Below are 16444 nucleotides of genomic sequence, written 5' to 3'. Positions count from 1 at the left end.
GGGGGCTGCCCCAAGGGTTGGGGGTCGGATCCAGACATGCTCCTGTGTCGGTGCAGCACAGGCCGCAGGGGCTCGGGTGCGGCTTGTTCTGGCACCGGCATCTGCGACGTGGTTCCAGACCCATCCCACCAGCCACGGAGGTCAAAGTCAGTGGGTATTCCTGAACGACAGGCACTCTTCCCGCAAGTCCTAGGAAACCAGGCACTGGGTTTCTCCTTCCCATGGCAACACGCGGGGCAGCTCCCATGGTTGGCGGGGGGATGCATGGTGGCTGGACAGTGCATTGTAGGACAGCCAGCTCCCCGAGCTCATCTCTCTTCTCATCACTGGCGATCCGGACAACTTCAGAGGGACGCATGTGGGGGGTGGTGGGGTGGCTGAGGGGCCGCAGGGACGCTGGGCCAGGCCCACGTAGGGTGGGCCAGCGCAGTGGGGGAGGATAGCCCTGGTCTAGAGCATCCCTCTCAGAGCAGCCCTACAGGAGACTGGCCCCGGGAGTGGCACGGAAGCGCCTGTCTCCCGGGAAAGGGTTCGCACCCCATCAGTCCAGAGCCTGTCCAGGCAGATTCCCGGGCCGCCGCCTGGAGGCCGTGCCGGCAGCTCGCGGTGGGCACTGGGAACCTGCATTTGCAGCAAGTCCCTGGATGCCCCGAGGCCCCCGTGCACCGGCAGGGAGACAGCGCTGGGACCCTCTCCCTCCTTTCCTTCCCCAGCTCGCTCGGGGCTCAGGGCAGGTCCCTGGGGAAGCAGGCCAGGAAGCCGTGACTCACTCTTCACATCCCATAAGATGTCCTTCTCTGGAGGGGCGGCGAACAGGAGGTAGAGCCGGATGGTGTCGAGGCCGTACTGCTGCACCACTTCCTCGGGGTCCACGCCGTTGTGTCTCGACTTGCTCATCTTCTCCCACGTCACCTCCACCTGCGCTCTGGTCTTCGCGTGCACAGGCACAGAACCTGGATGCCAGCGCAGCACACAGGGCTGGCGTGGGCGACTGGGAACCACTTGTGCAGGCCCACGGGCGAGGAGGCCAGGCTGGGTGGGCACCCGCTCACTTCCCACACTGCTCCCCTCCCCCAAGCTACAGAATCCTTTTGATTTTCACATCAATGGGGCCACCTCCTTCCTTTCATGAATACATGGTACCGTTAAAATGGCATGTGTCACCATTTCCTACAAAATAAATCCCTCCTTGGGACAGGCGCTGTGGCACAGCAGGTAAAGCCACCGCCTGCAGTGCCAGCATCCCATATAGGCACTAGTTGGAGTCCTGGTTGCTCTACTTCCGATCTAGCTCTCTGCTGTGGCCTGGGAAAGCAGTGGAAGATGGCCCAAGTCCTTGGGCCCCTGCACCCACGTGGGAGACCCGGAATAAACTCGTGGCTTCGGATTGTAGCCATTTGGGGAGTGAAACAGCAGATGGAAGACTTCTGTCTCTTTCTCTTTCTGCCTCTGCCTCTCAGTAACTCTGCCTTTCAAATAAATAAATAAATAAATAAATCTTTGTAAAAAAGACAGTGAGAAAGTATGCTGCTGTTTTCCTGGTGGATTTGGGGTGCCCTAGGGCAGGGGTGGCTGACGGGTCAGTGTCTCCGGGCCGCAGAGCCTGAGTGGCCACTACCCTCACACCCTGCTCCCCCACTGCTGACCGTGGACTGCCAGGGCTCATGCTAAATGAGGCGGTCTCTTGGTGGTGCCGGCTATGCAGGCCCACCCACAGCCTGCTGGTCTAGAGGGTGTTGCTGGGAGGCCTTCACTGGCCACGTCTGGACGAAGACAGCTTGTTGCAGGCCGGTGGAAGGGGCGGGCAGGACGCTGGCTACTGAGGCTGGGCCTCCTTCTCAGGAAGGGGACTGGAGAGACACAGCAGGGCCACCAGCTCGTGAGGATGGGGTGAGGCCTGCCACTGGGCTACCCCAGGTCACCCTGCAGACTGAAAGCCGGGGCGTGCAGAATCCAAGTCTCGCAGAAGGGGGAGGAACAGAGGTGTGGGGGAGAGAGAGAGAGGAGAGAGGAGTGGCCGGAGACTGCCATGGGCCCTGGGCCTGGCTGTCTTTCCCATGACTGCATTTGGTGATGCCCCTCTGACCCGTGTGTCAAACCCACCTTTGGGTAGACTCCTGTTCCTTCCAACCAAATAATTCCTGGCTCCAGGAGAAACCAAACTCCCAGGGGACCAAGGCAGCCCCCTTAAGGCCAACTGCCTGGCCCGGGGGAGGTGCACCCTCCAGCAGACGGAGGCCTGCCCTGTGGGTCTGAGCAATGGGCAAATCCGCATGGCAAGGCAGAAGACGTTCAGAGCAGTGGCTGGCTCGTGGCATCAGAGCAGAGGGAGACAGCAGTCCTGGGCCACCTGTACCCCAGCCTGGGGAGACTCTGGGACCCCTGCCCTGCACCCCGACTCACTGGGAAGGTCTGGCCTTTTGTGCACTGTTGTGCAAACTGGGGAAAAATTGACTTTCTGGACGGAGCTGAGAAGTTAGAAAAATGTACTCTTTTGTGGCAAGTGTGGCCTGCAAATGGAGGCTTTGATAGACAGCTGGATTTCAGGCCCTGCTCCTCTCCTTGCCTGGGCGCCTTTGGGCAGTGCCCAAACTGGACAGCTATCCACGGGCAGCCCCGCCCTGCAACGCACGCAGCCCTGCAGTGAGCTCCGTCCCTCTCTGGGCTGTGCTACGGAAGCACCACTCGTTTCTGCTTCTCCGGCTTCATTTTTCTCGTGGGCCACGCTGAGGCCATTTTCACCCCCACATACGACCGCCTCAACAGGTAACCCCGTCCACGGCTTCCAGCAAACCCGCTCTCCAGTGCTGGGCGTGGGAGGGGCTGCCGGGTGCACAGTTTCTCCCTGAATGCAATGGCCGGGGCTGCGCCCATGTCGGGCCCTTCCCATGTTCTCACAGGTCTGCTACGTCATTTGTGGGTCTGCGTGCGGGGTGCACGTGACACGTCCTCATTGCGCCCTGCAGATAGCTGGCGGGGAGGGACCATCTCCGCGGAACAGGCTGGGAGAGCTGGGGACAGAGGGGCGCCCAGGGCAAGCAGGGAGAGGCTCTGTGCGAGGAGGTGCGGGGCCACTCTGGGGTGCGTGGTGGGCGGTGGGAGGCGGGAGGGTGGTGGCTCTGAGTGTGTGGGCAAACCCTGGGAGCAGCCCAGTCTCCCAAGAACGTCTTTGGAGTCCCAGGGTTCTGTTCTTGAGGCGCGGGCTGGGTTGGGGAGGAGCCCCACGGATGCGGTGCCACACCCCAGTGAGAACCCTGTGTGGGGTCCCGGGCAGGGGAGCGGCCAGCCAGTCGCAGGAGCAGCCCGCAGCTGGCACAGGCCCAGAGCATGCGCAGGCCCCCGGGGCCCTCTCCCAGGCTCCCCACCCAGCCAGGGCCTAGTGCCCTGCGTGTTAACAGCTCTGCAGCCTGGCCGGGGTCTCTGTGAGACAGGGACCAGACGGGAGGGACTGTTTGTACCTGTGAGATCGACTTCCTCCCTCTGCAGGTACTGTCCAGATGGCAGGCGGAACGTCTGGCCCTTGATAAGGCCTTGGGCCAGCAGCTTTCGGAATGGCTCTCTGGGGGAAAGAAAGCAGAGAAAGGAAGCTGACAGGCGGGGGCACAGTGCTTCGAGCGCAATGCACGAACCTTACCCGCCGAGGGGCTCAGGCAAACAGGAGCTGCCCTGGGCCACCTGAACAAACAGCTCCTTACAAACCAGCAACATGAACACTAAGCCACACCAGCAGCTGTGACCTGCAGACCTACTTCCCACAGTGGCGAGGTGAGCGCAAATTTACCTGCGGAGCGGAGTCTTCCGCCCACGGTCTCACAGGCAGCCGCCTCCCGCACGAGCAGCAGGACGGGACCCTCTCCCTGCGTCCGCAGCCCCTGGGAGTATGTGCGCAGTCTCAGGCACCGTGTCTCTCCCTGCACAAGGCTTTCGGCTTTTCTCCCTCCTCCCTCGCGGTGAGAACATGGCTTGGGTCACTTAAACTTTTTTTTTTCCTTTTATTTACTTGACAGGCAGAGAGAGAGAGAGAGGGAAGGAGGGAGAGATGTATCTCCCCTAAATGCCTGCAACAGCTGGGGCTGCGCCAGGCTGTAGGTGGGAGCAGGAGCTCAGCCTGGGTCTCCCACATGGGTGTCAGGGACACAACTCTTGAGCCACCACCTGCTCTTCCCAGGATGTGCGTTCGCAGGAGCAGAGCTGAGACTCACATCAGGCACTCTGATATGGGATGCCTGCCCCAGTCACGCATAAGAGACATTTTTAAAGAGAATGGCTTTGGGACAGAAGGTAGGAGGGAATAATCTAGATGAGTTGGATGATTAAAGTCAGCAGCATTCATTCTCAAGAAGGGGCTGGCGAAGAAACAAAAGGAACTGCGTGCTTGCATTTTCTCAAGTGGCGCAACAGCACCACCCACTGGGAGCAGACAGAATTGCAACCACCACGAATGCAGTCCAGCTGTTCTGCCTAAAGTTGCACTGCTCTGGCTTCATCTTTTAAAGAGAACTGCTGGATGCAGAGTCGCAGAATGCAGACGTGAATGAGAGGTGTAGATCCAGCACCCAGACCAATCAGAAGGTGACCAACCTGGGGAAGTCTCCTCCTGTCCACTGCGAGACATGGGCACCTTGTAGCCTGAGTGCTTGCCCCCGTCTCAAAGCCCTACTTGGAAGCACTTCCACATGAGGTCTTAAGGGCAGTCTGCATAGGACGCTGCCCCCAGAAGGGCAGGGACCCTCTCCCCAAACAGCAGTGTGCCTAAACCAAGGCCTGCTGCTGAGGGTCTTCCTCCGTGGACAGCACGACCGTCGCTGGGATCCTCACCGACAAACACATAAACATCGCCAATGCAGAGGACAGCACACGCTGGTTCAGTCCCACTGCTCTCGGAGGTCTGCTGTGTGGCACAGCACCTGAGAGCACGGAGCTCTCCTGGGATTTTATCACACACTTGGTCACTGAGTGCCGGCCACGTGCCTGGTGACGGGCTGCACGGTGGGGAATTCGCTGATGGCCAAAGCAGCCCCCGCCCTCAGGAGCCAGCCCCTTTGCTCTCACTGAACTGAACGAGCAATGGGTGGAGGCGAAGAAAGGGTGTGGCCCCGTTGGGAGGGCACCTCCTTCCATGGCCAGGCCTCCTCTCCTGTTCCTCTCCCTAACAGCCCCAGTTCCGGTGAGCTCAGAGAAGCAGGGGAGAAATCCCTGTGGACAGGACCTGCGGGGGCGAGTGGGAGTGGACCTCTGACAGCCACCACTCTGCGGACTGCAGACTGCAGGGACCCTCCCAGCCCAGGGAAGCCGGGGTCCCTCTGAGTTACACCACAGAGCACGCCCCCGCGGCTGTCTCCCACCACGGGAGAGAGGAGGAGGCCTCCCTCCTCCTGCGAGCGCGGGGTGGCCGAGTGGGGCCATTCCCCCACTGCCCTCCCACCCCAGTGCTGCCGGCCAGGAGGCAGGGCGGCCGCACGCTGACGCCACCCCACACCCCAGAACCAACAGGCGGCTGAGGGCATCTCCTAGAAATGACTGCTTATTCCTACCATGCGCTTACTTAATCAGTGGCAAGCCGTCTGGAAAAAGTCAGCAATGCATTAAATTAACAGAGTCATCTAAGTTCGTCACCCAGAGATAACCAACGCTAACAGGTTGGCGAGACTTTTTCCAGCTGCTTCTCTTGCTTTGTGGATGAGCACGTGAGTGCGTGTGAGTACAGATGGGGACAAACTCCACCTACAACTGTGCGTGCTGCCTTTCCCACTTCCCTTTACCTGAGATGTGCTGCCCCGTGTTATTAAACATTCTCTGTGGTTTAAATGCAAGGAGCTGACACGGGTCCTCCGCGCCACGAGCCACACTCCATTCGCGCCTCCTCAACGTCCTGAGCGCTTGTTTGCTCCAATTTCTCAGCTACGTGAAGTGACACCTACGCGGGCATCTTGGTGATAAACGTGCTTTTCTGACGATTTCCTTAGGGCAGATTTCCACAAGTGCAGTTAGTGTGTCCAAAAATGAGTATTTTCAAGCCTCTCTCTATGTATTGCCAGCCTGCCTAGAAACATTATTCCCAATGACTTCGGCACCAGAGGAGAACGTAGCTCTCCTCGGAGCTTCCTGGCTGCGTGCGAGGTGGCTTCTCACTGCTGATTCACCTGCGTTTCCTGGACAGCCAGTGAGGGAAGCATTTTAGAGTATGATTATTGATCATTTGTATACCTTCTCCTGTGAACACCCTGGAGACCTTTGGAAAGTTCACACTGCAAACCCAACCACGTAGGCGATGCAAGGCATGTCTGGGACTCTTAGAAACCAGGAAAGGGCGGGGCTGGTGTTGTGGCGTGGTGGGTAAAAGCCACCGCCTGTGATGCCGGCATCCCTTATGAGAGCTTATTTGTGTCCTGGCTGCTCCACTTCCCATCCAGGTCCCTGCTAATGGCCTGAGAAGAGCAGCAGAGAATGGCCCAAGCGCTTGAGCCCCTGCTACCTAACCTGGGAGACGAGGATGAAGCTCCTGGCTCCAGCCTGGCCCAGCCCCAGCCCCAGCCATTGTGGCCATCTGGGGAGTGAACCAGCACATGGAAGATCTCTCTCTCTCTCTCTCTCACTCTGCCTTTCAAATAAATAAATTAAATAAACAAATAAATCTTTAGGGAGGGGAACATGGAATGGAATCTTACTGCTCTGGAAGGAATTTAAAAACCAAAGTAGCTGCACACAGCTGCTCCACAGAGTTGACTAGAACTTACTTTTCGGAAGCTCCACAACTTAGAAATAGACGTCTGTGAAGAGAAACGAAGTCATACCCGAAACGGTACTTTAAAACGCTGTTGGGATACTGCAAGCTGCTCTTCCTTCTTTTTGCTTTTAAAGATTTATATATTTACTTGAAAGGCAGTTACAGAGACCTCAAAGGGCTGCAACAGTTGGGGCTGGGTCAAGCCAAAGCCAGGAGCCTGGAACTCCATCTGGGTCTCCCACGTGGGTGCAGGGCCCAAGCACTTGGGCCATCCTCTGCTGCTCTCCCAGGTGCACCAGCAGGGAGCTGGATCTGACACGGAACAGCTGGGACTTGAACCGGTCCCCATATGGGATGGCGACAATATAGGTGGCTTAACCCACTGCGCCACAGCGCTGGCCCTGTCTTCCTTCCTAAATGCAGTTTTAAACCATTATAAAGAAGTCATATGGCTGGTGTAGCGGCTCACTTGGCTAATCCTCCGCCTGCGACGCCGGCACCCTGGGTTCTAGTCCCAGTTGGGGTGCCGGATTCTGTCCCGGTTGCTCCTCTTTCAGTCCAGCTCTCTGCTGTGGCCCGGGAAGGCAGTGGAGGATGGCCCAAGCGCTTGGGCCCTGCACCTGCATGGGAGACCAGGAGGAAGTACCTGGCTCCTGGCTTTGGATTGGTGCAGCACGCTGGCCGTGGCGGCCATTTAGGGGGTGAACCAACGGAAGGAAGACCTTTCTCTCTGTCTCTCTCTCTCACTGTTTAACTCTGCCTGTCAAAAAAAAAAAAAAAAAAAGTCATAAAAATGGTGAGATCCTGTCCTACATCTAAAGACACTGACCAATGAATGACTGGTCTACAGAACAATTACTCAGAAAGTGGCAGAAATATGCCCTCCTGTGAGGGAGAAAGGACTCCCGTGGGGTCTGTGTCTCTGCCCACGTGGGAAGAAAACATTCATGCTGTGTCTGCTCTTTATCTCACCTCCACCTGGGGCTACTGTGGTGCGGCCTGAGGCGTTCATATCCTATCTCAGCGTGCCTGCTTGAGTCCTGGTTCCCCCGCTTCTGAGCCAGCTACCGCCTAGTGGGACCCCGGGGAGACAGCAGGCAAGGGGCTCAAGTACTTGGGATTCTGCCACCCACACAGGAGACCTGGGTTGGGTTCTGGGCTCCTGGCTGTAGCCTGGTCCAGCCCTGGCTGTTGTGGGCATCTTGGCGAGTGAACCAGCAGCTGGAAGATCCCGATCTCTTTCAAATAAAGTGAAAAACAAATAAATAAATATTAAAAGAAGGGGGGGGGAGGGAAGAGGAAATGCAAAGCAGAAGTGTCCGTTCTATAACCCGAGGTCCAGCTAAGTGTCCGTTCTATAACCCGAGGTCTGTCTAAGTGTCCGTTCTATAACCCGAGGTCCATCTACTGAGGGCTCACGTTGCTAATGTGCTCAGTGCCCTTCTGAGCGACATCTGTTTACTTACCCACAGGAAGGGCTCTGGCGCTAATGAGGAGAAAATTAGGTTAAGCACTTAATTTGAACTCTAAATTAGTTTTCTGCACTGCAGACTTTCAGAACCCACGTGTGCAAATGCAGTCGGCGAGCTGGGTCCAGCACAGGGTGCAGGGGGTGTGTGCTTCACCCCGGGAAGCTGGGCTTCCGGCTGTGCGACAGGTGTGTCAGGAGATCTTGTTAGTTTTTAAACAATTTCATTTATTTGAAAGGCAGAGTTACAGAGAAAGACACACACACAGAGGGAGAGAAAGAGATCTTCCAACTGTTGGTTCACTTCCCAGATGGCTGCAATGGCCAAGGCTGGGCCAGGAAGAAGCCAGGAGCCATGAGCTGCATCCGGGTCTCCCGTGTGGATGGCAGGGGCCCAAGCACTTGGGCCATCCTCTGCTGCTTTTCCCAGGCCGTGAGCAGGGAGCTGGAAGGGAAGTGGAGCAGCGGGGACATGAACTGCCACCCATGTGGGATGCAGGCTTTATCCACTTTGCCAAAGATCCCAGAGGGTCCGTCCTCTGTCCTCTGACCCAGGATCTCTAATGTTACGGCCTGCCCCTACAAGCACCCTCCAGATACTTGCTAGGGATATTGATAAAGAGGGTCGCTGGTTTTTTTTGTTTGTTTGTTTGTTTGTGTATGTGAGAGAGTAATTGGAAAATAGGTGGTTATTTAAATAAATTACAGTATATTTGTATGATGGAACATCACACATAAATTTAAAAGAATGGGAGCTTTGTATGTGCTGCTATACAAAGATCACCAAGCCATGGCCGGAGCTGTGGCACAAGTTGGGCGTCTGCCTGTGGCGCCGGCATCCCATATGGGCTCTGGTTCAAGTACTGGCCGCTCCACTTCCAATCCAGCTCCCTGCTAGCGGCCTGGGAAGGCAGTGGAAGATGGTCCAAGTGCTTAGACCTCTGCACCCACGTGGGAGACCTGAAAGACGCTCCCGGACCCTGGCTTTGTATTGCCCCGGATCCAGCCATTGAGGCAATTTGGGGAGTGAACCAGCAAATGGGAGATCTCTCTCTCTCTCTGTAATTCTGCCTTTCAAATAAACAGATTTTTTTGGGGAAAAAAAAAAAGGTCACCAAGCTACATTAATAAACTCCCCCCAAAAAAACAAGATGGGAGTGGGGCTGGCGCTGTGTTGGGGTTCTGGTTGCTCTACTTCCAATCCAGCTTTCTCTTAACGTACCTCAGAGGCAGCAGATGATGGCCCAAATGCTTGAGCCCCTGCCACCCACATTGGAGACCAGGATAGAGTTCCTGGCTCCTGGCTACAGCCTGGCTCAGCCTCGCCCTCTCCATTAGTCTGGCTTCCAAATCAATCTATATTTAAAAACAAACACCAGAAAGACAAATGACAGGTACACAATACAAGTAACATGGAAAATGAATATATTAATAAAAACATACACGTGGAGAGAAGCAAAGTGCTTTTTTTTCTGGTAGAAGTTGAGGGGGTGGGGATGAAGGATAAGGAGAGCAATGCTAAGGTCTACTTTGTGCAGCAAAAATTTTCATCTCAGACATATCTTACTTTTTATTTTTTCAACTGTTGTTATGGGTCTCCCTGATAGGTAGATAATCAGACACTTCCTCTGCCTTCTCTGTAATTAAAAAATGGTCTAAAAGATACTGTACTTAAACAAACAGAAAACTCAGTGACAACTGAAATAAAAAAAAAACTCTAGGCACTATGCTTTTGGTGACAGGCAGACAAGGGAGCCTGACTTACTGTTCTGATGCGAAACAGGGGGAGAAGCCAGCGAAGGGTATAAAACACACTGCTCTGAATGTGTCACTGCACTGGCGAAACAACACCATCATCATCAACAACAAAACCCAGGGAAACACAGCGCCCGAAGCCAGCTTCCCCTCGGGTTATCTAGGGAGCCCCGTGATCCTGCCCTTCTGTGCACGGCATGGATCAAGGAGATGGGGCAGAACACCTGGGCCTGAGCAGCCCTGGGGCCTAGGAGGACACCCCCAGACAAGGCAGGTGCTGTCCAAGGGAAATGGAAGTAGAAAGAAGCGTGTGGTGTAGAACAGAGAAGCAAGGGGCCTTGCCCATCATGGCCATGGAGATCAGTGGAAAACAAAGCAAAGAAAGACATCTCCCCGGAGAACCTGTAAGTACGAGCTGACTCCCTGTGGGTTTGGGGCTGCACTCACGCTACCTGTGGGGGCCTAAAAACTGCAGGCAGGAGAATTTAATTTAAAGCGGTGTTGGGTTGGGAACATCTCCAGGCAACAGGGAGAAGCGAACACAAATTATCTCCAGCACGAAGGCGCCAAGAAACCCTGCACATAAAGGTTCAAGGAATAAAAGCTATTGGTTAAAGATATCACACACACACAGACACAAACACATACACAGTGACTCACACATACACACAGACTTACACACACACGACTCATATCACACACACCCCAGACACACACACACACTCACAAGACTCATATCACACACACAGCCCAGACACACACACATCACACACATACACACAGACTCACACACACTCATACATATACACAAACATACTCACACACACATACACAGACTCACACTCTTACATGCACATATTTAGACTCATACACACAGGCACATAGATTCTCTCACACACAGAGACACACACTACATACAAACTCACATACACACAGACTCACACACATGGACACACACATAGAGACAGACTCACAGATTCTCTCACACACCACACACACAGACTCACAGACTCTCACACACATACAGACTCACACAGACACATACAGATTCACACACATGCAAACACACACACACACAGAGATTCACACATGGAAGCAAAAAGCCACAAATGTAGAAACAGCACAAGTCTAAATCAGACTGACAATGACCACAGGCATGTAACTGCCAGTCAGAGAATATGAAATAGTTACACTGGATATATCCTAGGAAAGAAAGCCTTCAAACGATGCAAAGGAGGGAGAAAAACCCTAGAGCTACCCAAGGTAAAGAACATAAGTACTGAAATTAAAAAACCAAAGAATGGGCTCATCGGTACTGTAAAGAAATCTCCCAAACGCAGCCTGGGGAAGCAGAGAAAGAGGTACTGTGAAAGGACAACACAAGGAAGTGAATGCAGACCGTGGAGGTCTACACGCCTCAGGCGGAGTTATGGAAGAACACAATGAGGTGGCATGAGGAAGAGATACTACTTGAAGAGACGGTGACAGAGAACCTTTGAAATGCCATCCTTCAGATTCAAGAAGCCCCACATCCCAAATCTGCACCTAAGCACAGAAGATAAACTCAACACCAAAGTCAAAGAGAATGCCTGAACAGCAAATGGAAGGAATGGACGGATCTATCCAGAGGCAGTGACAAACCAAGCTGGAGCCACTGCTGACTTCCCATCTGCAACAAAGAAGCCAGAAAATGGTCTGGGATAAACTGTCAACTTGGAACTCTAAATCAAATGCAAGTGTCTTTTGAAAATGAGGCTTAGGGGTACGTAGTGTAGTGCAGTGGGTGAGGTTGATGCTTGAGACACCAGCACCCCAAACTGGAGTACTTGGTATGGAGTCTTGACTCCCTTTCTGATCCAGCTTCCTGCTAACGTGCACCCTGGGGGGCTGTTCCCCTGCCACCCACAGGGAAGACCTAGATGGAGTTCCTGGCTCCTGGCTTTGGCCTGGCCTGGCCCAGCCCAGCCCCATTTATTGTAGGCATTTGGGGAATCAACCAGAGGGCATAGGATATCTCCCTCTTTCACCCTCCCTCTCTTGCTCAAGAGCTTGAAATAAATACATTTCAGACAAAAATTAACAGATGGGTCTTCACGAAAGAAAATAAGACATAAGATGTAAGGAGGAAGAGCGATGAGAAAGACACTGATAAGGGGCCAGCGCTGTGGCACTGTGGGTTAAATTCCTGGCCTGAAGTACCAGCATCCCTTATGGGCGCCATTCTAGTCCTGGCTGCTCCTCTTCCAATCCAGCTCTCGGCTATGGCCTGCAAAAGCAGAAGATGGCCCAAGTCCTTGGGCCCTTGTACCCATGTGGGAGACCTGGAAGAAGCTCCTGGCTCTTGGCTTTGGATCAGCATAGCTCCGGCCATTGCAGCCATCTGGGGAGTGAACCAGCGGATGGAAGACCTCTCTCTCTGTCTCTACCTCTCTGTGTAACTCTGTCTTTCAAATAAATAAAATAAATCTTAAAAAAAAAAAAAAAAAGACAGACACTGGTAAAACATAGTTCAGATGCACCTCCAGTTATGTTCCCAGTAGGTACTTCTGTGGATCTGACAAGCCCAATATAAGATTTACATGCAAGAACAAAGGTTCCACCCTGGCCAAGTGTCCTGAAGAGAAGAAAAAGAACAACTAGATACCAAGACTTGTAAAAGAAAAATAATGAAGGCAGCAGACAACTAGTGCAGCAAAAGGCAGGCAGACAGATGGGCCAGGAGCCCAGCAGCAGCCCTGGCCTGCCTGACCCCTTGTCCAGTAGTGGACAAGGTCCCCTGGGGAGTGGTGACAGGTTGGACGGCTGCATCAATGGTACGCCAACTCCAGAAGCAACAGTCACAGAGGAGAAGGGCCAGGGTCACTGCAGTTAGCTGAGGACTTCTGTTCATGGGAGGACCCCAGAGAATCAGCCAAGAACTAGAGAAGAAGGCGTGCCGTGGCCGCAGCGGGAGCCTGGCTGTGGGAGCTGCGTGTCCCTGAGCGAGGGCTCCGCCTGTCGTCGTCGACGCCCTGCCAGTGCAGGGACTCGGTCGGAGCCGTGTATTTTATATCCTCTCTGGCACTGCCCCGTTTTGTTTGGCCCCAGGGCAGTAATCCAGGCTCCTCTGTGCCACGCTGCTAGAAGCACGGTGCCTGGGACTTTCACTCCAGCTGTCACAGGGGTTTTGCTGCTTTTTGGTTTGTCTGTTTAATACAACATCCTTCAGAATATTGTAATTTCATTAAGTAATTTTCATTTTATTTGAAAAAAGATAAGAGATGGATAGATAAATAGATCAATCAATCAATCAATCTTCTATCCGCTGGTTCACTTCCCAAACGCCTGCAATAGCCAGGGCTGGACTGAGTCAAAGGCAGGAGCCTGGAACGCAACTGAGGCTTCCCATCAGGGCGGCAGGGACCTCACTACCTGAGCCATCTCTTGTCACCTCCCAAGGCGCACAGCAACGGGAGGCTGGACTGGAAGTGGAGCAGCCAGGAGTCAAACCAGGTACTCCAGAGTGGGCACCCCAGTGTGGGACAAGGCGTCTTAAGCAGGGCCTTAGTTGTGCCAAACGCTCACCCATAGAACATCCAATCGCCTCTCTAACCTGAAAAAGGATTAGTATTATCTAGAATACTTACAAAACTCCTGGAAGTCGGTAAGAAACAAACAACCCAGAAGAAACAAGGGCCAACGACACACAGAGATGTCACGTGAGGAACAGAGATCTACAGACACAGCAAAGCGTGCTGAGCTTCGTTAAGTAACCAGTGTCTGGGAATTCAAAGGCAGCTGACACAGTGGGCCGTGATGCGCCCCTCGGTTTGGCTAAATCTGCAGGCTGGGTGAGAGGAAGCTTACTGAAGATGGGGGGACCCAGCTGAGTAAGCACATACGCTCCCCGTGAGCAAGTCTACTTCCAGGCATGCACTCTAAGGAAATGCTGACCCGCATCTGTCAGGAACCACGCGCAAGAATGTGCACGGCTGTTTGTCCGTGACTGCACAAAACTCCCCAGCAATGGACGGTGGCAAGACACAGAAACCAGGTTCTGAACTGGAAACTCCACTCTGCACAGTGGGACACCTCACAGCAGTGAAACACGAAACACAGCCTCGTGCATCAACTGAATTGCAAAAAAATCTGCACTGAGTGATGAAAACAAGACAGAATACATGGAATATGCTTCTACTTTGGTGAAGTTCAAACACAGGAAGACCAAACCACAGATACTCTTTAAAAATATATGTGTACGTTTATGTAAGGAAAAGCAAGAAAGTGAGTAATTCAAATTCAGGATAGGCGCTGGCTGGGGAAGGGGTGATGGGCGCAGGAAGTGGGGTGATGTGACTCGGGAGGGGCACCCTGGGCTTTCTAAGGAAACTGGAATGTTCTATCTCCTGGACTGAGGAGTGGGGCAGTATGTTCATTTCTTTAAATTGCACCACACCTTAAATACACGATGAGTATATGTGAGTATACACTTTAGTATGATGCATTCCACGAGATAAAAATCACATGCCCATATTCCTTGAACATCTGAGGAGCAGATTATAGGCCAGTGGGAACAGAATTTATCAACAGATTTACAATGTGGTTCCCTGTCTTCCAATCCACTGCGCCCACCAATGGAGGGCTGCATCCGTCAAAGCAGGACTCGGCCACACTCAGCAGCAGAGCTCACGCAGAGGAACCGAATGATCAGGGTGACTCACAGGAGACACGATTACAGAGCCAGGTTAACGTCACGGTCCACTCTCTTTGGTCTCACAAGTAAACATGACGAGTAATTTAGCTCAGCTCTATCAACAGAAAAGCACAGAAGGCTAGATCCTTTGCCAGCACGGAACAGCACTGGCCACAGCCTCAAACGGTCAGGGTTGATAAGGACCTCTCAAATACACCTGCTACAAACATGCGCGTGCTTCCGAAGAACCGGCTCCGGCCACAAGCTGCTGCCGCAGGAACCGGATTCTCCTAAAAAGGAGTAGAACTGCTCACCTGTGTTTCACCATGTTCTGATCGTGGCAAAAATGACTGAAGAATCGTGCATAGAACAAGTGCATGACAGCATGTTCTTTCCCTCCAATGTACAAATCCACAGGCATCCAGTAATCCGCCGACGCCGCATCAAAAGGGCTGTGAGAGGCAGAACAGGAATTTTGAAAACCCCAAAGTGGCACAACTGTATACAAGAACGTACTGGAACCTGCCTATGCTGTGAGATGAACTGTGTCGGGGAATATGTGATTTTCCTTCTTAAAATATAAATAAGAGGAAAAGATTATGTAATGAAGGAGAAACCCTCACTGAAGACGTGACTGATGGACTGCAACGATTGTAATTTGTCTGCAAAGAGGGAAGAACAAAACGTTCCAGCAACAGGCGTTTTGGTACAGCGTATATTTGAGTATCTAGATGTATTTCCATTTTTATTACAGTTAGGCAGTTGAGATTTCTCAGTTCTGACCGACAGAGGGCAATGTGGTGTTTATGATCAAGAGTAACATGTAGATGCTGTTCATTTTAAAACAGAAACTCAATGTTACTGTTACAAGTAACCATAAAATACAGTCAGTCAGCAAAAGCCTGTGTAGGACTTCCTGAATGCCACAAGGGTGGCACCGAGGGCAGATTGTCATAAAGTAGCCCAGTAACTCTTCCTTACCTAATAGATACTTTGTAGACAACAGATGCTAAGAGAAAGCCTTCCTCACACTCCCACTCCTAACTGGGACAGACCTGTCCACTCCTGAGGGGACACTTTGTCAACCAAGCAAGAAACACTTTGTTGGAGCTGGTGCTGTGGCAGAGTGGGTAAAGCTGCCGCCTGCAGTGCCAGCATCCCATATGGGTGCTGGCTAATGTCCCGGCAGCTCCACTTCCCATCCAGCTCCCTGCTATGGACTAGGAAAGCAGTGGAAGATGACCGTGGGCCCCTGCACCCATGTGGGAGACCTGGAAGAAGCTCCTGGCTTCAGTTCAGCACAGCTCCGGTCGTTGTGGCCATCTGGGGAGTGAACCAGTGGATGGAAGACTTCCATCTCTATCTCTCTGCCTCTCCTCTCTCTGTGTAACTCTTCCTTTCAAATAAATAAATAAATCCTTAAAAAAAAAGAAAAGAAAAGAAAGCCTTTGCCTTGGGAGGCTCTGCACTCTGTGGCCGGCTCCAGCTCTGGGGCTAGGAGCGGGAGCCTGTCCCTCAGCAGGGGCGTAGGCTGGTCTCTGCCACTACAACATCAGTTTGGTAAAATTTTTTTGTGCAAAATCGTACCCGAAGGAAACTCCATGGTTGACCCAGGTGACATAAAGAAAGGGAAGGGAGGGATGCTATTTCGCCTGAAGTCAAGTTTGGGGTAAATTCAGGCTGAAAGTGGTCCCAGCTCGGGGTGATGATCTCTACATAGGGAACCAGGCAGAGCTGGAACAATCACGCAAGTCACGCACACCACACAGGAAGTGAAGTGCTCTGCACTCCCCCCGAAGAGGCTGCGAAGGTCTCACGCCGT

The 16444-nt window shown here is 53.1% G+C and overlaps 1 protein-coding gene across 12 annotated transcripts in view; it reads right to left on the bottom strand.

Annotated features, from left to right (window-relative positions):
- LARS2 (leucyl-tRNA synthetase 2, mitochondrial) overlaps positions 1–16444 on the bottom strand; it is a 283596-nt gene that overhangs the window by 22408 nt on the left and 244744 nt on the right. For all 12 annotated transcript variants that reach the window (XR_016214329.1, XR_007921592.3, XM_051851689.3 and 9 more), the window contains 3 exons: positions 14937–15074; positions 3459–3559; positions 771–953 (listed from right to left, as the gene is read on the bottom strand). Coding sequence is in view for 10 of the 12 variants with exons in the window: in XM_051851689.3 (XP_051707649.3) it covers positions 771–953; positions 3459–3559; positions 14937–15074 (422 nt within the window). In the remaining 2 variants the exon portion in view is untranslated. The remainder of the gene's footprint in view (positions 1–770; positions 954–3458; positions 3560–14936; positions 15075–16444) is intronic.

Source organism: Oryctolagus cuniculus, chromosome 10 (genome assembly GCF_051225735.1).
Source record: "Oryctolagus cuniculus isolate XC-2025 breed Fujian yellow rabbit chromosome 10, ASM5122573v1, whole genome shotgun sequence".
NCBI classification, from domain to species: Eukaryota; Metazoa; Chordata; class Mammalia; order Lagomorpha; family Leporidae; genus Oryctolagus; species Oryctolagus cuniculus.
Note: the sequence above shows the minus strand (reverse complement) of the source record. Positions and strands in the feature narration are given on the sequence as shown.